Here is a 22,489-nt window from a genome sequence, read left to right as displayed (position 1 = left end):
GTAGTGATTCCATAACACACATGAATGGAGTAGACGCTGCTACCCTAGTCTGGCCACGCAGCGTTCCCCTAAAGGCAACAACTGTTAAACGGTGCCTCCTTGAATCTTCTTAAAATGAATAATGGGACTAGGCTGTCCTGCATATGTGATTGTTTTGTTTGTTCCAGATCTGCAGTCAGGCTCTTCAGCAAGCGGAGGTGGGGCAGCCCAAAGCACAAGTACTGGCTTATCACAGCATCTTACCTACACGTCCTACATCCTCAAGCAAACACCACAGGTCAGTCATAATACAGTTTTCTGGGATGAAGCCCCATCACATGGGCCCATGGTTCCAGCTGTCATCTAAAAAAAAAAAAAAAGGAAATGCACTCAGAGTTGTGGGAAGTAGGCATGGCCAGTTCTCTTCATCCGCATTCCATTTCTTGGAGTCACTGTGGTCTTTGTTTTGGAGTTGGGGGTGGGGGTTTCTCCATGAGTTTTGCCACTCCCTTCTGTTGATCTCTGCTGTTGCTGGATGCTAGATAAAACATGAGTGGCTCTGGGTTAGGTCACTAATACAATTGGTTAGAGCAGGGAAAGCCCATGTGTTTGCTGGACTCCATTTTCCACCCTTCCTAACCACTGGCCATGCAAGTTCTGGCTGATGGTTGTTGGAAACCCCAACAATATGCGGAGGTCACTACATTGGTGATATACTCCTGGGTTAGAGTATGCCTTATATTTGAGCCTAAAGGCTTAAGAAGCGGGAATTGGCCTACAAGGGGCCCTTGGGCCCTTATCTTGAGAAAGCACAGTCTCTCTGAATCTGCGTTGACATTCTTTAAAAAAAAATTATTATTTTTTTATTATAAAATACACACATATTGCGAATATACAAGCATACAAACATACATTTGTGGGACTGTATGTTTGTATATATTTAAGGACTGTATGAAATGTATGTTTGTGTTGACATTCTTTCTTGTCTCCTTAGCAAAAATGTAATAGTGATAGTTGTGCAGGAGGCAATTGTGTTATGTAGTACACCAGTGGCCAGGCTGAATTCATTGAAACAAACAGTGAGGAAGGAGTGTTTTATGAACATCTGAAACCATTTGACAGGATAATGTATAAATAAAAATAAAATTAGCCTTCCCCAGTCTGTCGCCTTCCAGATATTGTTGGACTCCCAGCTCTCTCCCATAAGTCCCATAAGGTCATGGCCAGGCATGAGGAGAGTTGGGAGGCCAGCAACATCAGGTTGGGGAAAGTTGTTGAGTTTCTTAACTGAGATGAGGTGGTATCCCCCAGATAAGTGGTATTGGAAGAGCAAAACAGTTTGCCTGTCAAAAAATCAAACCTGAGAGGGCCAGAATTTGCAGTAGGACTTCTTCTTTAGAGAGGTTTCTCTTTGGTGGTGGTGGGAGCAGAGTCCTTGGGGCACTCACTGTAGCCGTTTCCTTCTTTGGTCCAGGGCACCTTTTTAGTTGGCCAGCCATCTCACCAGAGTTCTGCGAAACAAGCAACATCTGGAACAGTTGTGCAAGGTAACGCAAGTGCTGGGACACCATCTGCACAAGGACACCAGGCGTTGAAAGTGATAACTGGACACAAAACAGCAGCTCTGTTTGCACAGGTAACTTCCATGTTTAGGGCTTTGATTGGGATTGAAAGAGCAAACACACAACTGGTCCAAGGGGGCTTTGGGCTTGTGTCTACTGTGAAACAGCAGCCCTTTCAGTATGCCTACATATCATGTAACTTCTGAAATGGGAGGGGGCTTTCAAAAGGTGCTTGTGATACGACATGGGGCGGCGGGCGAGGTCAGTTATCCAAATGAAATAGTTGGAAATGCGGCTGGGCAGGCCCAAGTCCTTGGGGATGTCTAAAGTAGCTCCCTGGATCTCAGCCTTTATTGCAGACTTTTGTTATCAAAGGAAAAATTCAACACTATAAAAAGGTTCTCGACTTCCTCATCAGAATAGTGGGATTAGGAGTGGGAAAGTAGAAACAAGGAATTACTTTCACTTGCTTTCCAAAACAGTAACTGTATTGATCTGTTGTACAGAAAAAGAAAAGCACTGGTAATCCCATCAAACCCAGTGGGAATTTCTTCTTGGTATTCTGTGTTTCCAGGCCCATCCCAAAGCATTTAAAAACAGATTGGGAGGAATGCCCACTTATTTCATCACATTTTTTTGCAAACCTTTGATTCACAGGAAGTTGCGGTTTCCATTTAAATTTTTACAGTGGTACCTCAGGTTAAGTACTTAATTCGTTCCGGAGGTCCGTTCTTAACCTGAAATTGTTCTTAACCTGAAGCACCACTTTAGCTAATAGGGCCTCCAGCTGCTGCCGTGCCGCCGTAGCCCGATTTCTGTACTTATCCTGAAGCAAAGTTCTTCACCTGAAGCACTATTTATGGGTTAGCGGAGTGTGTAACCTGAAGCGTATGTAACCTGAAGCGTATGTACCCCGAGGTGCCACTGTATTTTAATTTCAAAGGCAGCTTCCAGTGGACAAGCATCACTGATGAAAATATCCGATAATACACTGAAAACCTTGCCAGCATCGTCGCAGCTCTCAAAACCTGGCACCACTGTGCTAAGAGTATCTGGTGGAGTGATCACTGCAGCGACAACGTCGTCCGTGACTCTGCCAACAAATGGAGTTGCACAGGTGAGGTCAAGTGGTATGTCAGGTTTCTAGTGCAAGTGCAACCGCTCAGGAAAGTAGCCTATGAAATTAAAATCTTCTACTTTTGATTCTCTTGAAGTAAAAGGTATTTCAAATTTTCAGAAACTGTCCTGCTTGCTACTAGCTTTACTTAAGAAGAAAATAAATTACTTGGTGCAATTTGATATTTTGCCTTGGCTTATTCACCCAAAACTACTGAGATGAATTTTAGTTCAATATTTGTGGTTGCCACTGACCCCTGACTCCTCTAGTTCTGCGGCATTTGCAAAGAAATTTGCAGGATTTTTACTCCTTTTGTTACATGTACACCTCTCCTGCCTCCCACAAGGGAGCTCCGGGCAGCGTACAGATCCCAGGCTGGATCAGCAGGCAGAGGAGGGCTTAAGCAGCTCTCCTGTTCACTCTGTGATTCTCTCCTACAGATTGTTACTACTATTCATTAAATTTGTATACTGCCCTTCATCCGAAGATCTCGGGGCACTTCACAGAGGCCCCCATGTAATCTTGGTTACGTGCATGTCTAAAAGCACAAGTTTGCGAAGGTAATGTGTGCTTCCACATTAAGTTCGTAAGGGATGAATGAATTCGTAATTCGTGCTGGCTGGTGTTCTTCAACCCAATATTCAATCATTTTAACACAGCAAGCGGACAGTGCAAGTTCTAGCTCATCTTCAGCTGCAGGCCCTGTGGTGAAGGCGTCTGGACAGCAGCCACAAGTTTCTGCCAACCAGGGGCAAGCAGCATCGGCTGTGCCTAATAAAACAAATGCATCTGCGGTTGTAAGCATTGCTTCTTGGGTGGCTGCCCCAGCCCCAACCTCTGGGAAAAGTGCAGTATCAGGTAAGGAAAATCCCCTTTCCTTTGCTCCTGCTACCTTTTAAATCTAGACCTACAATGCATTGATATTTTGGGTGCTGAAATGGCAGAATCGGGAGCACCTAACTAGGCCACTGAATTTGTGGCCTGACCTCTTTCAAAAGAAAATCAAAAGTGCTGGTGTTTGGTCTGCCTGTAGGCCATTTAGGAGTTTAAAGGTACTATGATACCTATATGGTGGAACTGTTTAAACATCAAACAATTTTGGGAAACACTATATAACGAAATGAAAAAAGGTTCAGATATTCATTTAGGAAAACACCAGAAGGTTTTCTATTGGGAATAGTACCAGGAAGTCTAAAGGAAGAAGACAAGACATTATATTTATACGCAACAGTAGCCGCAAGGCTATTGATTGCGAAAAATTGGAAAAGTGGTATTATACCGACAAAAATAGAGTGGCTTGCCAAATTATTGGAGTACTACAATATATCCAAAACAATGGGAGAAATTGGAAGGATCTCAAAAGAGAAGGCAGACAGGGACTGGAAGGTGTTTCAAGGATACTTGCAAAACTATATTGAAAAATCAGAACTCCTATTAGAATAAACAAGTTCTGTTTTAAATACTGGAATACTAAATAAGATGGAAAACAATGTGTAATAGAAAAAGAAGCATGAAATTAGGTTAAAGGTGTGTGAAAGAAAGTAATAAAAGTGGAAAGAAATTGCAATTGAGTAGATTGGAAGTCTAACACAAAGGTGGGTTGAGGGGTGGTGGATGGTGATGGGAAAAGGAATTATCTGTGGGATTGAGTGTAGGTATGTTTGAACATTTTTAAGGATTGTATGAAATGTATGTTTGTAAAAAAAAAAAAAGGTATCTTGAGGTCAGCCTTCACACGTATGCTTGAGCTTTGAGTAGCATCCGCTCTTTGACCTATTATTAATAAAGTGCCAATTGGCGAGTTCCAAGGATGCAGCCTTTTTAGTGGTGGCAACACTCTTGCCGAATCTTCTCCCAGGAAAGTCCACCAACTTTCCCCTCTTCTGGGAAAAAAAACAACTTTATTTCTGTCAGACAGCTTTAAAATCTGCTGCTGCTGTGCTTTTCTGCTTGTTTCCCTTGGTTTATTTAATCTGTGTTTTTATTGTTTTTATTTATGGGGAGGGGGTTTGTAAGCCACTTTGTGTGGAATTTTATTTAGATATGGGATATAAGCAGTTATAGTAAATACTTCGAGGTGGCAGCAAGTGGTTTAATATTTTTTTATGTAAGTAACTATTTGGAAAAGTTAAGGTGCAGCTAAACTCCGCAACTGTGACTGCTAAAAGGGTGCGGAGTTCTTAAACTCTTGCATTGCTTCCAGAAGATGCACAGATAGGCAAAAACCTATGTTTTCAAGGGAAAGGAGTTCCACAGCTGAGGGTCTGTTGCTGAGACCCCCTCTCTGTGTGCCCTTGCAATCCTAGAGAGGTACATGGATGTTTGACTGAGAGGGCCTTCACAACACACAACTAGACTTAATGTGGACAATATGTGATCAAGAGCTCCTGATGGTTATTTCAATTGCCAATCTGATTTGGCTCCCCTGCGGCTGCTACTATTCTTCTTCTTCTTCTCTCTTTTGATATCTTTAATTTATAAATCCTCAGTCACAAGAATGAAGTGTGTTTTCTTCAACATTATTTACCTGTTCAACTCCATTTCTAAATAACAGAACTTTATTCTGAATAGGCAATATTTATCAGTGGTACATCGCTCCATCACTGCTTTAGAAACATTATCTTTGCAGAAACAACTATATTAATTTTTTTTTGTAATTATGACTTTTCAATTGTAGCTGCAAATTGACTGTTTAATTGTCAGACTTCCTTAGTGATGGTTATCAGCATCTCTCCCCTTTTTGTTGTTGTTGTTGTTGTTGACAGAAGAGCTGATTTCATAGTCTCTTGTGCAGAAAGGAGCAAGAGCTCTCTTTAAGCATGACTTCTCTTCTAGGATTGTTAAAGATCCACTCCAGTCAAAATAGTCCCCAGCAAGCTATTTTGACGGTTCCCAGCCAACTCAAGCAACTTGGTGTGAGTGCTGCCTCTGGAGGAGTCCAAACAATATTGATGCCCGTGAACAAAGGTAAAATGCAGTTTGGCAAGACTACAAGTGTGTACAGATGCTTTTGATGAGAGTATTTGGACAGTTTAGATAACCATATATTAGCTTAAGAAACTAAGATATGGATTGTGCAAAAAACTGACTGACCAATTATGAAGTCTATTTACTATAGTTTCCCATTACATCTTAACCAGGAAACTATAGTTATGAGCTTTGCAACAATCCAGGTTATTAAGCCAACTTCAAACTAGAATAGCCTGAATTGCTCCAAAGCTGATAACCATATTTTCCTGGTTTAGATGAAATGGGAAACTGTGGTCAGGTGGATACTTCCTGGTTTGTTTGCCAGCTTGTACAAAGCAGATCTGTGCACAGACTCAAAAGGCTTGTTCATATCTTAACATATTAAGCCAAGGCATGATCATCCAAGTGCAGTTGTTGTTATGTGATACATAACACACACTAGTTACAGATAGGTAGCCGTGTTGGTCTGCCATGGTCAAAACAAAATAATAAAAAAATTCCTTCCAGTAGCACCTTAAAGACCAACTGAGTTAGTTCTAGGTATGAGCTTTCGTGTGCATGTGTATCTGAAGAAGTGTGCATGCACACGAAAGCTCATACCTCAACTGAGTTAGTTCTAGGTATGAGCTTTCGTGTGCATGTGTATCTGAAGAAGTGTGCATGCACACGAAAGCTCATACCTAGAACTAACTCAGTTGGTCTTTAAGGTGCTACTGGAAGGAATTTTTTTATAACACACACTACTGACACTTAACTATAGACTTAAGTTACTATAAACAATTGATCTGTGCATCTCCACTAAGGATTAGTAAAATAATTGATCAATACAATTGCCTAGCAATTTGTTTGTTTGTTTGATGAAAATAGCTACATATCAATGTGAAACCAGTATTTTTCTTTTCTCTCAGTGATACAATCACTTTCATCCAGCAAAGTATCTGCTGTTACACCCGTAACCTCAACAAATGCAGTTGTTCCAAGCCCTTCTGCAGTGACTGTTGCAAAAGGTAAAATTACTTGTTATTGTGATCAGACCTTGCCCTTGCTCACCTGTGGAAAATCACAGACATCATTATCGGTGGTTGTAATCAAATTTATTTTATGTTTGATTCTTCTTCTGTATACATTTTTACCAGGATTTGACTTGGATACAAAGACTTGCCAGCCTGATACTTTTATGGCAAATGTACATGCAGAAATGTGGCTCTGAGCTTAGTAAAACTGAGTGGTAATGGGGGGCAGGGGGAGTGAAGTGGGCACATTGGTTTTCTTCTTTTTTTGTCCCAGCAGATCTCCCATTTTGTAACACTCCTCATTGAAACCAGTGGGGAAGAGAATTAACTACACTAGCTCCAGGCATAACTGATAAGCCTGATCCCAGGAATGGCAGGTCAGGTCTCTGGATCCAGCCCCATCCCTCAAGTGCCCTGGTTTGAGCCTTAACCCCAAATACCTCTGGCACTAATACTATCAACAGTAGGTCCATGCCTCCAGAAAATTCTGTGGCAGATAAGCCACACGCCCCCACCAGCAAAGCTCTTTCCCACCATTGTAGAGGTACCTCCGCCCCATCAATACAGCAGGACTGAGAGCATGGATCACTGTTAGCTTAATAAATAAGTCTGCAGTAGAGTAGAACAATGCTACAAGATACTCAGAAGGCGCTGGTATGTCTGTGGCCAAATTCCTTTATGCACAAGAACTAAAAATGCATGCAGTGACACATACTGCTGAGGCATAACAATATGGGTGCATTTTTCTCTGTAAGCAGTATCCTAAAATGTGGTTAATTAAAAAAAGCTTTTCAGCAGCTCCAGAAGTACAGCAGCGGTTTCACTTGGGAGTCTTAGGGATAGTGCTAATGAGCTTTTAATATATTCCTCTCATAAGAAGCTGCTGGTCTCAGCTGAAATATTTTCCAAAATAACAGAACAGAAATATTCTTGTGTGGAAAATGAAACTTCAGGTCATTATCTTCCAAAAGAAAATTCTTTCAATATTCAATACTCTAGACGGTGCTGTTGACTTCAATTCCACCACCAACATTGAATTGGATGGAGACTTTTCAGGAGAGCGTGGATATTTTAAAACTGTTTGGATGAATTGCAGGATTTTACACATATTTTAGAGGACAAGCAGGGACCTGGTTGCTCCAGCAACAAATTCCCTGGAGTAGCCAGCCAGCACCATCTCAAGGTCTTTTTCTTGTCCTATAAATATATAAAAAATGCAGTTATTCAGTTATAAATAACAGCTTTGACTCCTTTATTAGCTAATTGGCAGGTTCAAGGCTAGGCAAACATATATTTTTCTACAGATGTCTTAAAAAAAATTAACAGGTGTATTTATTTTAATTATTCTTTTATCTTCTGAAGTTAAGCTGGAGCCTAACTCAGCAGGACAGAGCTGCAGTTCGCTTGTCTCCCAAGATAGTCAGGTGACAGTCAAAGCAGAGGAAAGTTCTGAACTTGGAAACTATGTCATTGGGTAATTATTCTTGCCAAGTTAAAACTTCATGAGTTGCAATAGGGATATTGCTAACTGGGCGCCATATTTGGGGGGGAGGTACCTTAAAACGATAATATAAAACGTGCTCTCTTGATTTTTTTACAGGACAGAGTATTTGGACAACCTCCAGCAACTTTTGACAGCAATAGTAAAGAAAGTGCCATTAATTGCTGAGAGAAGTAAGAACCTACAGAAAAACACACAATTTTGTTTACATGTCACTTTTCCATATTCAAACCATGCTCAAGGCAGCTTACAACATGAAAAAATTACCTAATTGCAAACGTTACAAAAGTAGTCATAATCAGTAGATAAAAGATTTAAAAGTACACAACCAAATTGAACAATTTCTTTGCCAGTGAACTATGACCTCTGTGGCTATTTAACTTTGAGATTTCATCATGGAAAAGAGCAAAAGAACTCAAGAAGCCACAAAAGATGTTCTTTGCAAAATACATAGAAATCTGAATAATCTCAGTACTCTGTATAGTTCCAATCTCACTACCCAGCCAGATAGGTGGGGTAGAAGTGATAAATTATTATCTTAACCTTAACTTAACCTCCTCTGCACAAGTTGTAAGTGTTGCAGGCTGCAATCCATTATTCATGTTGTTTAAAATATTTCTTAACAACTCCTTATTGAAAGATACCAGTGGTAGTGTGCTGAACTGTGAATAGAATTCACACAACATAAAAGTTCAGCTTAAAATCAAAGTTGGGGTGCCACCACAAAAAAGGCCTTCTCCTTTGTGGTAGGATAACATGCCTCTGTTAAGTAAGTCAGTGTTTCCCAACCTTGGGCCTCCAGCTGTTTTTGAACTACAATTCCCATCATCCCTGACCACTGGTCTTGCTAGCTAGGGATGATGGGAGTTGTAGTCCAAAAACAGCTGGAGGCCCAAGGTTGGGAAACACTGCAGTAAGTAATGCCTCTCCAGATTACTAGAGATCTTCCTCAGATGCCCCTCTTGCATGCTGCTACCTTCAGGTGCTTGGGGTCTCAAGCCATTTAGGGCATTAAAAGTATGCACCGACACCTTAAATTGGGCTTGGAAGCAAATAGGCAGCCAGAGTAGATCTTTAAGAATAGGCATCTGAACAGCTCTTGTTGTACTTGAGCAGCTGTGTAACACATTGCAGTCATCCTGCCAGGAGGTTATCAAAGCACGGTTCACCATGACTAGGCTATCCCTGTCAGGGAATGGTTGCTTGATGACAGTGGCATCAGTAATACTCAGAAGGAACTATGAAGTTTCCAAAGCATTTCACATGCCTTACCTCAGTAATCCTTATGACAGACCGGAGATATGTATCTTACCACTGCTGGTAGCTGTTTGCAGCCATTTGTCAATTTAATCCATCTGTTGCTAATTAAAGTATGCATTGATTGCCTACCTGCAAGCTGCCCATACTGTTAGCACTATTAATGTTTCCCTGGTAACTAACCTTACATGCCTTGAGGGAAGCTTGAAAACAGCAGGAGCAAATGTGCAAAACTAGGTGGCGTAAAGAAAATGTAATGACAGGAGATGCCATAAATATGTGTAATGCCTCTTTTTTAAAAATGCTATGTAATTGTGTGGGCCTCCTATTTGGGAAACAATGCTCTCCCCCTCTGCTTTGTATTATTTACCCACCCCCACCCCCCAAAAAAGCCTGTTTCCTGCTCTTATATTTTCTTTTCTGACATTTATGGGTTCTTTTTACCAGCAGAGTTTCTATACCTTTCCGCAGTGTTGTTGTTTTTTAACACAATTGGCCTTAAGTGATTTTCTTAGCCTAGTTTAACGGACAAAGGTAATTCCTTACTATGGATGCCGCTGACCAGTTTTCATTTTTGAGAAATCAGAACTCTTGTTTCCATTTTCCTCTTTTGTTTCACTTTGTCCTTTGGGTCACCATAAGATAATATGAACTTAGAAAGTGCTTGTGTTCTATATGCCTTGTAACTAAGGGAGTTGAGCCTTTTTCTCTGAGGAAAGGCAACAGGAGAATCAGTATTCACTGAGTGGGTTGTCTATTAAGAGCAGGGACCCTGAAAGGGATTTGCTGCTATTAGAATATCCTGCTGTAGCAGCCATTTTGCCTACTCTCCGAATCGTTCATTTGGCAGAACACAGGAGTAAGTGTTTAGATGAGATTGCCACTTATTTTTTAATTCTGAGGCTCAGGAAATTTACGCAACACACTTGTACTTTCTCCCTCATGCAAAATGATGTGCATAACAAAATGTTCAGGAATAGCCAGTCACACAATAAATTTAGTTTCATAGCTGTTAAAATTTATATTTTTTTGGTGCTTTCCCCCTGCTTTTTAGCTGAAGATGCCAACTCTTATTGTGCCAGTTCTGTGGAACAATATTATAGCTGGAATATTGGAAAACGGAGAGCTGCAGAGGTAAATCTTCTTAATGTGCTCTATAAAAATGAGCTTAAACCCTCAGAGAAATGTCTGGCTGGAAATCTGTGCCTTTGTGGAGCTGATTTTTATTTTTTAAATCTCTTCCAGAAGCCTAGGTTATATTTAATATATATGTGTATACCCATTTTCTTTTTTCTAATACAGTGGTGCCCCGCAAGACGAACGCCTCGCAAGATGGAAAACCCGCTAGACGAAAGGGTTTTCCGTTTTGGAGGCGCTTCACAAAACGAATTTCCCTATGTGCTTGCTTCGCAAGACGAAAATGTATTGCGTGTTCCTGCGGGGTTTTTCCCCTTTTCCCTCCCTTTTCCTAAGCCCTAAGCCGCTTATCAGCTGATCCACTGATAAGCCGCTTATCAGCTGATCCGCTAAAAGCCGCTAAACCGCTAATAGCGCTAAGCTGCTAAGCTGTCAATGGGCTTGCTTCGCAAGACGAAAAAACCGCTATACGAAGAGCCTCACGGAACGGATTAATTTCGTCTTGCGAGGCACCACTGTATAGTGATATTGGTTTAATAAAATGTAAATAAATTCCAGATATTTTTAGCACTAAGTGTGAATCAATGTGTAAATTCCTATGACTAATTTGCGTTAACTGTTTTTTATTCTGAATTTTAAGTTGTTGTAACCTGCCTGCTGAAGGGTGGATGATGGCGATGGTAATATAAGAAATGGAAACGTGGTTCTTTGAGACTTCTACCATATCCTCATTCTGTGATGTCCAAGTTTTGTCTGAATAACCTAGATCATATGGAGTTAGTCAGGAGGCAGAATGGTTTAGTGGTTAAGAGTTTTGGACCAAGAATTGGGAAGACAAGGTTCAGTTTCTTCACGCAGCCATGAAGCTTGCTGGGTTACCTCGACCAGTCATACAGTCTCATTCTAACCTACTTTGCAGGAATGCTTTGCTAATAAAAGGTGGAGAAACTGTATGTTGCCTTTAACTGATTAGAAGAGGGTGTGTACAGTTGTGCCTCGCAAGACGAAATTAATTCGTTCCGCGAGTTTTTTCATCTTGCGATTTTTTTCGTCTTGCGAAGCACGGATTTTGGAAAAGCTTCAAAAATCACCAAAGTCTTCAAAAACCTCAAAAAAGGCTACCACACCGCGTGCTATGAGTTGCTCCTCGAAGTCAAGTCGCAACTGCACCCCCTGAATGCACGGTTTCAATAAAAAGGAAACAAACTTGCAAGACAAAGGAAACAAACTTGCAAGACGTTTTCGTCTTGCGAAGCAAGCCCATAGGGAAATCCGTCTTGCGAAGCAACTCAAAAAACGAAAAACTCTTTCGTCTTGCGAGTTTTTTGTCTTAAGAGGCATTCGTCTTGCGAGGTACCACTGTAATAGAAATCGGACCCCCCTGCTATGTATCCAAGTAAAGTGGCAAAGACTTGCAAAACACTTCAGTGGAAAAAAATCATGAGAGCTGTAATGAAATGAAAGGCAGGTTTACATTAGTAAAAACAATGAAATTAAGGACACCTTCACTTTAATTTCCCATTGGAGATTTATTACCATTGTTAAACATACTATGACTAACTTCTTGGCCAGTCTTTGGACAGAGGATTTGCTATTCATTTCTTCTTATTTTGTTTTTCCCTTATTTGTTCTTCTGTTTCTCTTTCCTGTTTCACAAAATGACCCCTCTGTTGTGCACAGAATACAGGAAAGTAGGGAGGGCGCCCAAACAAGGCACACATTGTCCCCCCAGATGTAGCAGGCTGCAGCAATAGACCCATTGCCTCTCTACAAGTAACAAAATAGTTAGCAAGCTTTGTCAGACTCTGTTTCAGACTGCAAACAGGGAGGGAGGCTGGGGGCATGATTCATGAAATTGTACAGGAAGGGACTGTGCTATGTGTGTGGCAAGGGGCTGGTGGTGCAAGTTGTAATGCCGCCGCCCCCCCCCAAAAAACCCCCCGATGCTTGGGCCCTGCACAATTTAAGTATCCCTTGTTCTTTGAATGATCTAGAAAAGGCATAGGCAAACTCCGGCCCTCCAGATGTTTGGGACTACAATTCCCATCATCCCTGCCCACTGTTAGCCAGGGATGATGGGAATTGTAGTCCCAAATATCTGGAGGGCTGGAGTTTGCCTATGCCTGATCTAAAAATACACTAAGAAATCATCATCGACCTTAGTTTACAGATTGAAAATCTAAGGCCATACACTGATCAAGGAACTGAACCCATAACTGTTTCTAAGCCCTCTGGGGGATAATATGTAAAAGCAGCTATTTTCATAATGTCCTATTTTTCATCATGGATCTGATGAAATGCATTCCTGTTTCAAAAGCTTTTTGCTATATCTGCAGTGCTCTTGGTTGTTGTTTTTCTGCAGTGAGCTACAATGGTGTTTTGTTTTGTTTTTACTAATTTACCATAATTGATCCTATTCTAAAGTTGTAAAAGATGGATAAAAACCGTGGGGTTTTGTTCTAAATCTTAGCTCTTGTCCTTTCTGGATTTCTCCCCGTTATAGTGGCAACGAGCACTGACAATAAGGAAGATCCTCCAAGAAATCATAGAGAAACACCCAAAATTTCACAACACTGCCCCCTTGAAAACAAAGCAGGTTGTAAATTGGTGTCGCTCCCGTGGCTACACACCACCTGACCCGGAAACTCTGAGGAATGAAGATTCCATAGAAGATGTGCTGACACAAATAGACAACGAGCCAGGTAAGGAGTCTTATTTTAGAATCTCAAAACATCTGTACCTTGGCAATGATTTAACAACACACCACCTCCAGAGTTCCATTTATAAGCCCCTGGCGCCAGTTTAGTTCTGTTCTGTCCATTTCAGTTTTTGCTTTTGGGATCCCAAAGAACCCACTAAATTTAAGAAAATTTGCCCTGATTCGATGCTCCTTTGCTCTTTGTTGGGTTTGGTGAGAGTCAAAAGAAACCACAAGGTTTTTCAGGCCGCCACCACCATTAGAGGCACAGGAGCCCCAATGGGTGAAAACATGGCAGTCCAGAACCTAAGTTGTACCTGATTTTGACAAAGCGAATCTAGATTCTGTGTTGCACAGCATGGTATATTTATGGTGCACTATTTAACTGTGCTGGATTGCCTTTCTGTTATAAGGGGTGGGGAATCTTTTCTATCCCAAGGGCCACATTTCCTCCAGGTCAGTCTTCAAGGGGCCACCTTGCCAACAATGGCAATGGCAAAAACAGGCAGAACGATTGATGCGGTTCTTACCTCTGTGCAGTAATTCAAGATATGCAGTGGTAGTTTCTAAACACCCACTTCTCTCCATCCTGCAGGCATTAGTGCAGTGCACGGACACATTCCAACCAGGCAAAAGCATACACGGAGGGTGTAGATCAGGGCTTGGGGAGAGGGGATGGGCTGGGAGGAAATCCTGAGAGCTGGATAAAGCAACTTGGAGCGCCACATTTGACCACCAGGCCTGAGGTTCCCTAGCCCTACTGTATAGACAGAGCATGCTGCTAACTTGCTCATTTGGAAGCTCTTTCAAATTGAGATAGGTTAGGAGCTAGCAAACGTTGTTTTGCAAAATCCATAATTGATTTTGGAAACAGAATTGCTGCTCTCCCTTACTTGTCCAATCTGTCTCTCCTGAAAGTTTCAGTTTCATTTGGCAGACATAATTCAGAAGCTTTCTATTCCTAAATGACTTCTACTGAAAGTTGATATTTTTTTTACACTCTTGCCAGAATGGCGGGTACTTGCTTGTTGGGAAAGAGTGGGTTGGGTTTTAAGTGGCAGCAAGAGTGGGGATTAAAGCAGGAATAGGCAGAAGGAATGATTCAGCATCTGTTTATTCATTCTGCAATGCAGAAGATGTATCCGGGTTTTACTATCCAAAACTTGAAACTGCAGAAATAGAAGCAAAAAAATCAGATTTTACTGGAAAGCACTTGATGTAATATTAAAAAGGAGGACATGGAAAGGGAGGGGAGGGTTTAGGTTTCTGCTGACCATCCCTAGCTTCCTGATATACGTGGATCTAGAACATGTTCTGTAGGGAACGTCACAGCTAGAAAGACTGCAGTCAAGCCTGGAGTGGACTAACAAAAAGGAGGCAGCATGCCTCAGTGGCCCAGTTCTTGCTATATGCACGACTCACTCTGATGTGGATTCCTGGAGTGTGTTTCTGTTGGTCTATAGAACTTCACAATTGTACCCTTTTAACCATTTTAAAGAGCTTGAAAAGGAAGTGCTTTCTTTTGATGAGAGTGGGTCAGTTTCTCTCTGTTGTCTACACTGGTTTCTCCTTGTGCTCTACCAGGGAGGTGGTGAGAGAATGAGAGCAGGACATTCTTTATGCTTGCCCACTCTGTGCATCTGCCATGTGTTTGTTTTATGGGTAACTTTTCCTAGAGAAAAGCTCTAGATTTGCACATCTGACCCCATAGGCATCCATATTGTTTTGGAGAAGAGGTAAAATAAGAGAGGTGGTCTTGCTTTCCTTCTGCCTGTAACATGTGATCAAATTTGCAACATTAGTGCCCGGTTCTAAATTAATGTGTTGCAAATGGAAGCATTTTCTTTTTCCCTTTGTTGCTACCCTTGGATCCAGATGCGGGGGGGGGGGGACCTCCTTTTCACTTTGAAAAGATTTCTTTCATGTTTGGAACATTGGTTCTACAAATCATTTGACTTAGAGCTAAAAACAGGTGTGATTCTGTAACCTCTTAATTTGGGCCTGGAAAGCAATGGGCAGCCAATGCAGAGTGCTGTCTTTGGCCCTTTAATGTCCTATGCCAGCGGTTCTCAACCTGTGGGTCCCCAGATGTTGTTGGACTACAACTCCCATCATCCCTGAGGTCTGGCCTTGCTAGCTAGGGGTGATGGGAGTTGTAGTCCAACATCTGGGGACCCACAGGTTGAGAAAGGCTGTCCTATGCAGTTTGAGGCCAGGATGCCTGAAGGACTGCCTGCACGTGTATTAGCCTGCTAAGGTTTACAGCAGGGATAGGCAACCTAAGGTCTGGGGGCCAGATCCAATCACCTTCTCAATCCGGCCTGCAGACGGTCTGGGAATCGGCGTGTTTTTACATGAGTAGAATGTGTCCTTTTATTTAAAATGCATCTCTGGGTTATTTATGGGGCATAGGAATTTGTTCGTTTTTATTTTTTTCAAAATATGGTCTGAGGGATAGTGGACTGGCCCACGGCTGAAAAAGGTTGCTGACCCCTGATTTACAGTCAGCTACTAAAAGGCCACAGGTTCCCCATCCCTAGACAAAGACCTGTGCTATGACTGGAGCCAAGTACCCCACTCTTCCAGAGCAGTTTTGCAATTGTTAGTAAAAGGTTCTTGAAATGTTGATGCCCACTGCATATAAGTTGCTTTTTAAAGCTTCCTCCTTCGTCACAGTAATATCTATAAACAAAAATTCTTATGTTTACTGAACTGTGTGTCCTCGCTCCAGTTCCAGAGTGCTCTGACTTGCCTTTTTTTTTTTTTTTTTTTTACAAGGCAGGCAGTGAAACAGGCATTTTTATCCATAGCTAGGCTCCCTCACTTTAGGATGAATCCAGACTTAAATTAGTTCTGTCAATCAGTGGAACAAGTTAATCAGAAATCCCATTTATTTTAATAAGACTAAAGCTTGACTTAGTTTGGATGCAAAGCTGTAATGTTTATCTGGTTACCCAGCTGCTGTGGGGCTGGAGTCATTGTAGCAGAATGAGGCCGGTCGCGTTGAGAAATGTCAGTCCATCCATATCTTCAGTGTCTCTATTTTTATGGGCTCCTTTTCAGGCATAACGATGATGGCAACTTGAGATGGCAGGATGTTGTCACTGGAAACCATGTTCTGGTGTTGGGCAGTAGCAATTAGGGCTTTTTCCTCCTTGCAGTTCAGCACGAACTCCGAATGCCTTTTAGTTGCACCCATCTGTCACTAGATACAGATCTGTTTGTAAATCCTCTTTCTGTCTTCCCGATTGCTTCTTGGGAAAGAATGCTCATCTTCTTACACCACTGGGGAAGAACTGTGTCGAAAGCTGGAAGAGCTGGAGCGGTTCCTCAAGCAAGAGCCAGACAATGACGAGGAAATAGACATTATCAACGTAGCTGAGCCTCTGAAAATAAACATTAAAAAGGAACCAGAGGAGAAGCAAGAGGAAGCAAAGTTCTACTTGGCACCCCAACCTACATCAGAGTTTGTGCGTGAGACAGTGGAGCAGGTACAGAGAGAAATGCTCTTCATAGCTAGATGAAAAAAATATTCACTGCCTCAAGCTCTTGACAGTATAATACATTTGTCCTGTGATACTTGCAAGCTGTGTTGACGTTTTCTTTACAAGGCTGATTGGAGCTTGCTGGTACTCCTAGACTGCCTGGAATTTAATCCCCACCCTCAATTTGCCTACACCAGCTTTCCTCAGTCTGGTGTCCTCCCCATGCTTGTATGTTTTGCTGGCTGGAGATGATGGGAGCTGTAGCCTGAAACCTCAGCAAGAGGCACTAGGTTGAGGAAGACTAAACTGATAACAAGAACCCCAGGACCTGATGTAGAGATGGTGATGTTTAGCCCATAGCAGAAAGATAACGGGGCTCAACATAGAGTGGGCAGGCCCAAATGGGGATCCAGAAGTTTTCCTGTGATGTGCCTTCCACACATCTCCCCCTCCCCACCATGCCAGCAAGTAGTTCTGTCAGGTTGTCAGAATCCCATTTTAACAGAATGTTTTGGTCCCATTTGTCTGCTCCTTTGTTTAGTAGTCAAGAGCGGTAACCTTTTATTCACCCTCTCATTTTATAGATAGGAATTTCCTTTCAGCCTGTAGAGCTGCACAAGAACGTCTATGCGTCCGTAATAGAAGATATGGTTTTAAAGGTAAACTGTTAGAAAACTTTTTGTCATTCAACAGTGTAAAATCTAAGTCATAGCTTGTTGAGTGAAATGCAGAAAAAATAAGTTGTGGCTTATATGAGACTGCATGTCCAAAGTCCTGTTTTTATATATATTTATATAGGTATGGTGTTGACAAGTTAAACAAACGTATCATTCTTTGTAATTTGTGCATGGAGATGTGTCGATTTTATAAGACATGGTTTGTGATGATTAAAAGCATTTCTTAACTGTTTATGTTCTCTGTCCTTGAAACCATCTTTATAACAGGCCACAGAGCAACTGGCAAGTGATATACTAAGAGAAGCTTTGGCAGTTGGTTACCAAGCAGCACCTCACAGCAGGTATACTTGCTTAGGTTTTAATTATACTGTGTAACTTGTGTGGCATTTGTGCATTAGACAGAATCTATGTTTACTTTGAGGGACGTGGGTGGCGCTGTGGGTTAAACCACTGAGCCTAGGGCTTGCCGATCAGAAGGTTGGCGGTTCGAATCCCCGCTGCTGGAGTGAGCTCCCGTTGCTCGGTCCCTGCTCCTGCCAACCTAACAGTTCGAAAGCACGTCAAAGTGCAAGTAAATAGGTACCGCTCCGGCGGGAAGGTAAACGGCGTTTCCATGCGCTGCTCTGGTTTGCCAGAAGCGGCTTAGTCATGCTGGCCACATGACCCGGAAGCTGTACGCCGACTCCCTTGGCCAATAAAGCGAGATGAGCGCCGCAGCCCCAGAGTTGTCCACGACTGGACCTAATGATCAGGGGTCCCTTTACCTTTACCTTTATGTTTACTTTGAGGACTATAACTTTAACTTCATAACTACGAGGCACCAGAAGTCTCCAAATCACTCACAGACTGTGATAAGACATGGTTCCGTGTCTTCTAGTTGCTATTCTGTGCGCACGCCCCCCCAAAAATCCACTACAATCCTAGATTTCTCAAGTTATTTTCTCTAGCCAACAGTCACTTCTCTACCAGGGAAGACAGAAAAACAGCTTCAAAATGGACCAGGCAATCCTGATTCTAGAGAGAGCACTGAGGAATATGCAAAAATGGCTTCTCTTTTCCATTGTCTTTAGGAGGAACTTCCTGAGTCATTTTCATGCCATTTTTGCATCTTCCCTTGAGCTTGTGTGACTCTCTAGCACTCATCAGCCACAGCTCTGATTTGTTAAAAACCACTGAAAGGCAGGATTGTTCTCACAAAGCAATTGCTTCAAATGGAGCCTCACATTTTGCTTTGTAACTTTTGTTCTACAGGAACAAAAGGGCTACAGGATATTACTATTTTTTAAATGAAAGTTCAGAGTCTGGGCAGGCCCTGATAATAGTAAGAAATTAAAATTTATTCATGGTGCAAATCAGTACCAGTTTATAGCTGCATTTTATTTGCACAGTTCATCCCTTGTGGATTTTGTTGTTTGCTTAACCAGGTGCTTAGATGGAGGCTTGAGGACTAACATTCCCTTGATATATTCTCCCTTCTCCCCCCAGGACTCCAAGAGAGATCACCGTGATGAATATTCACCAAGCCATCTGTAACATTCCCTTTCTGGACTTCCTCACAAACAAGCATATGGGAATATTGAGTGATGAACAGTGATCTGGACTGGAAAGCAACATGAACAGCAGAATAAAGTTCTTGGCACAATCCCATCGTGTTCAAATAAATATATATTTTAGTGTTTGGTTTAGGCTACCTTGAATACTACAAATTAGTGTTTCAAATTTTAAAAGAGAGAGAAAGCATAAATCTTTTTTTTAAAAAAAAACCTGTTCCAAATTCAGCTGCCTAATTTCATTAGCAGTTGCTCCTATGTGAGCTACCTGTGAAAATTATGATAGCACATTAGATCATGGCCTAGACTGCTGGACTCCTGCTTTATCAAGGAAATGATTCATTGCATAGGGCTCAGTTAGTGTAATTCAGAAATAAATTTAAGCTTCCTTAATTCTCTTTGGAGCATAGCTTCCTCCGACATTGGTGGTTAATTGTAATGATGGTTACTGGAAACAAGCCAAATTCAACCTATAGTTCATGAAGCTGGCTTTTTTTCACTTGCCATCAGTTGGGCAATATGTTAGTCTAGGATAGAAGCAAAAGCTTCTGATATCTGTGCTGTTGCACCAGAGGAAAGGAAGCATACAAGCCCCACGAGAGGCTTGTTCTTGTAATATTAGACCAGGCTTCCTCAACCTTGGCCCTCCAGATGTTTTTGGCCTACAGCTCCCATGTTCCCTAGCTAGCAGGACCAGTGGTCAGGGATGATGAGAATTGTAGTCTCAAAACATCTGGAGGGCCAAGGTTGAGGAAGCCTGCATTAGACCATGACTGAGCATTACATACCAATACAACCAATGAGTGGCTTAGGTGTATAGAAAGGCAGCAAATTCTGTTAAGATGACATAATGAACATGGTAAGAAGTCTAGACTAGGTTGAAAGCTTGTCCAAGTTGACAAATAATCCAAAATTGGCTCTTGGAAGGAAGTTGTTGCCAACCCTCAAATCATATGCTTAATTTTTCATTTATGCTGCAAAAAATAAATTGTCCACCCCCCACCCATAGACCACAATTGGATCCTTTACTTGACCAGTAAAAAAAAAAAGTTATAGCATACTGAGCTTTCCTCTAATTTTTTGCTGAGTCAGTTCAAATCTTGTTTTATTTTCTGATTTTAAAATCTTCAATTGTGAGGAGCCATTTGTTTGAATTCCAGATAATAGGAATTGTTTAGCCCACATTAAAGTATGTAATTGGAATACAATAGCTTCGCTAGGAGAATACTTTCTCCGAAATTTGTTGGTTTTCATATGTGTGGCTCTTAGGCTATTAGGACACTAGGAAGTACGGTTTTTAAAAGATTTTTTTTTAAAAAAATCAGTCCATTTGGTGACCTAGATACTGTCCATGCGCAGCTGCCTTGCAATCTTTACTGAAAACATGCAGTGCCTTGCCGAACATTTCTCCAACATTTTACTGACCACACTGAACAACCAAATTATCAAAGGGGAGATAAATTTCAATGAAATTAACCTGGGTAGAGTGCAGAGTTTTTATTGTGCTCAGCATACTTTCAAGGTGGCTTTAGGATGTTTGTAGGGGACGTGGGTGGTGCTGTGGTCTAAACCACTGAGCCTCTTGGGCTTGCTGATCGGAAAGTCAGTGCTTAAAACCTGCACAGCAGGGTGAGCTCCCGTTACTCTGTCCCAGCTTCTGCCAACCTAGCAGTTCAAAAGCATAGCAGTGCAAATAGGTACCTCTGCGGCAGGAAGGTAAATGGTGTTTCCATGTGCTTTGGTTTCCGTCATGGTGTCCCATTGCACCAGAAGCGGTTTAGTCATGCTGGCCACATGACCCAGAAAGTTGTCTGTGGACAAATGCCAGCTCCCTCGGCCTGAAGCAAGATGAGCGCCGCAACCCCATAGTCACCTTTGACTGGACTTAACTGTCCAGGGTCCTTTGCCGTTTTCTTTTTAGGGTGTTTCAGCATTGTTTTCTTTCATTCTGTAAGTCATTCTACAGCCTTCCTGGATGCCCTCGCATTCTGAAAACCCCATAGCATTCCTCAGCTGTGCAGAAGACAGCGATGCTGAACACCAGATGCCTAGCCTGCTAGTCAGTGTGGGGTTTTTTTTGGGGGGGGGGCGTGTAAGCTGGGTCTCTCTACTTAAAGAATTCAATGCAACAAGATTTTTGGGTGGTTAGAAGAAAGCTTTCATTAACAAAATAAAATCAGCATGTGCACCAATCTTAGAAACTCGGTAGCACACATCCTGGCTTCTCACACTTCAATTGAAACTCGGGGGAAGATATCACAAAGCTATCCCACTGGACATTTTGAGATTTGGAATTGCAGGCAGTTGGGGAGGCTGTAGAGTGTTGCAAAAAAGTTTTAACGGGAAGGGGAAAATACCAACATACACCCGATGCTCAGCTGCCTCAAACAAAAAAAATAAACCCACACAGTATAAAGAAATTCTAAGGCACCCTGAGAAAGTGGCAGAAAAAAGACACCTGTTTGCCAGGTGGAAGGAATTTGGAGGGCATGTTTCATCATGAAAATCCTTAACCTTACTGTCAGGCTTGTTGACATTTAACTAGTCCACTAACCAGTCAGCAGCAAAAAGTACTAACATCTTATCAGTAGATGACTTGTAGGTGAACAATCTGAAAATAAAACAAGAACACTGAAACCAATATTAATCAACCTAACAAAGAGAGGATGTTGTCTTGAGATAGCAAAGGAGCTGTTTCTCGATGGAAAGGGGGAGGGCAATCTGTCCCATCAAAGTTTAGCATGCTTCGATTTTTATATGTATTTTGGGCAAAGTTTTCCTTCATAGGGAAATGAAAATGGTGCCCAGCAGTTACTCTGTAATGATGGTTGGTTGGTAATGATGAAGTAATAATGCTGCTTCCACACACCCAGATTGCTTTTGCTAAACCAAAGTGAACGCTTTCAAATGTGTTGAAGGATACCATTGTCCAAAGTGGTCCTTGGCTTAAATTCTTTGCTTTGCCTGTATTATAATGTATAATTGTGTAATATACATTTACAATAAATTTTCTTTATTAAACATCATGGGGCTGGGCTCTACTTTTTTCATGCTCTAAGCCTATGTTGCTTTCCTGTACATCTGCAATTCAGACAAGTCAGGAGGTGAGTGGCAGCTGCCATGTCAATGCCCATCAGTCCTACTAAATTGACTTCTTGTACTTTAGGAATGGGGAACTGTGGCCTCCATATGCAGAGACTCCCAGATTCCATCAGCCCCAGGCAACCCCTGCTAATGGTCAGGAAGGATGAGAGTTGTAGTCAAGCCACATCTTGAGGACCATAGGTTACCCATTCCTGCTGTGCTCCCTCTTAGGTAGGTGAATTGATTTTTTTCCCCCTTGGAGAACGCTGTTCAACAACAGTTGCATAGCATAGTCTAAACTTCCATAAGGAGTACAGAATACACTTGCAGAACCAGCTACCATAAAGATGGAACCACATAAATATAGGTGTTTACTTTTGTTGCCTGAAAAGCACAGTATCATTGCCTAAAGCTACTTCTCCCCCCAAAAAACTATTGGAACAGGGACCAAGATGAAGA

The 22,489-nt window shown here is 41.8% G+C and overlaps 1 protein-coding gene across 1 annotated transcript in view; it reads left to right on the top strand.

The window, feature by feature from the left end:
• Positions 1–21,972, top strand: part of YEATS2 (YEATS domain containing 2) — a 40,048-nt gene extending 18,076 nt beyond the window's left edge. Inside the window, exons 19-32 of the mRNA XM_081864049.1 lie at positions 168–277; positions 1,454–1,615; positions 2,485–2,658; positions 3,318–3,516; positions 5,494–5,625; positions 6,537–6,635; positions 8,004–8,115; positions 8,242–8,315; positions 10,454–10,533; positions 13,040–13,238; positions 16,499–16,725; positions 17,304–17,378; positions 17,664–17,737; positions 18,882–21,972. Coding sequence (XP_081720175.1) covers positions 168–277; positions 1,454–1,615; positions 2,485–2,658; positions 3,318–3,516; positions 5,494–5,625; positions 6,537–6,635; positions 8,004–8,115; positions 8,242–8,315; positions 10,454–10,533; positions 13,040–13,238; positions 16,499–16,725; positions 17,304–17,378; positions 17,664–17,737; positions 18,882–18,990 — 1,826 coding nt within the window. The 3' untranslated portion in view covers positions 18,991–21,972. The remainder of the gene's footprint in view (positions 1–167; positions 278–1,453; positions 1,616–2,484; positions 2,659–3,317; positions 3,517–5,493; positions 5,626–6,536; positions 6,636–8,003; positions 8,116–8,241; positions 8,316–10,453; positions 10,534–13,039; positions 13,239–16,498; positions 16,726–17,303; positions 17,379–17,663; positions 17,738–18,881) is intronic.
• The last annotated feature ends 517 nt before the right edge of the window (positions 21,973–22,489 follow it).

Source organism: Podarcis erhardii (genome assembly GCF_964252035.2).
Source record: "Podarcis erhardii genome assembly, chromosome: 5".
Lineage (NCBI taxonomy): Eukaryota > Metazoa > Chordata > Lepidosauria > Squamata > Lacertidae > Podarcis > Podarcis erhardii.
The sequence above is the reverse complement of the archived record's forward strand: the minus strand, read 5'-3'. Positions and strand labels throughout refer to the sequence as shown.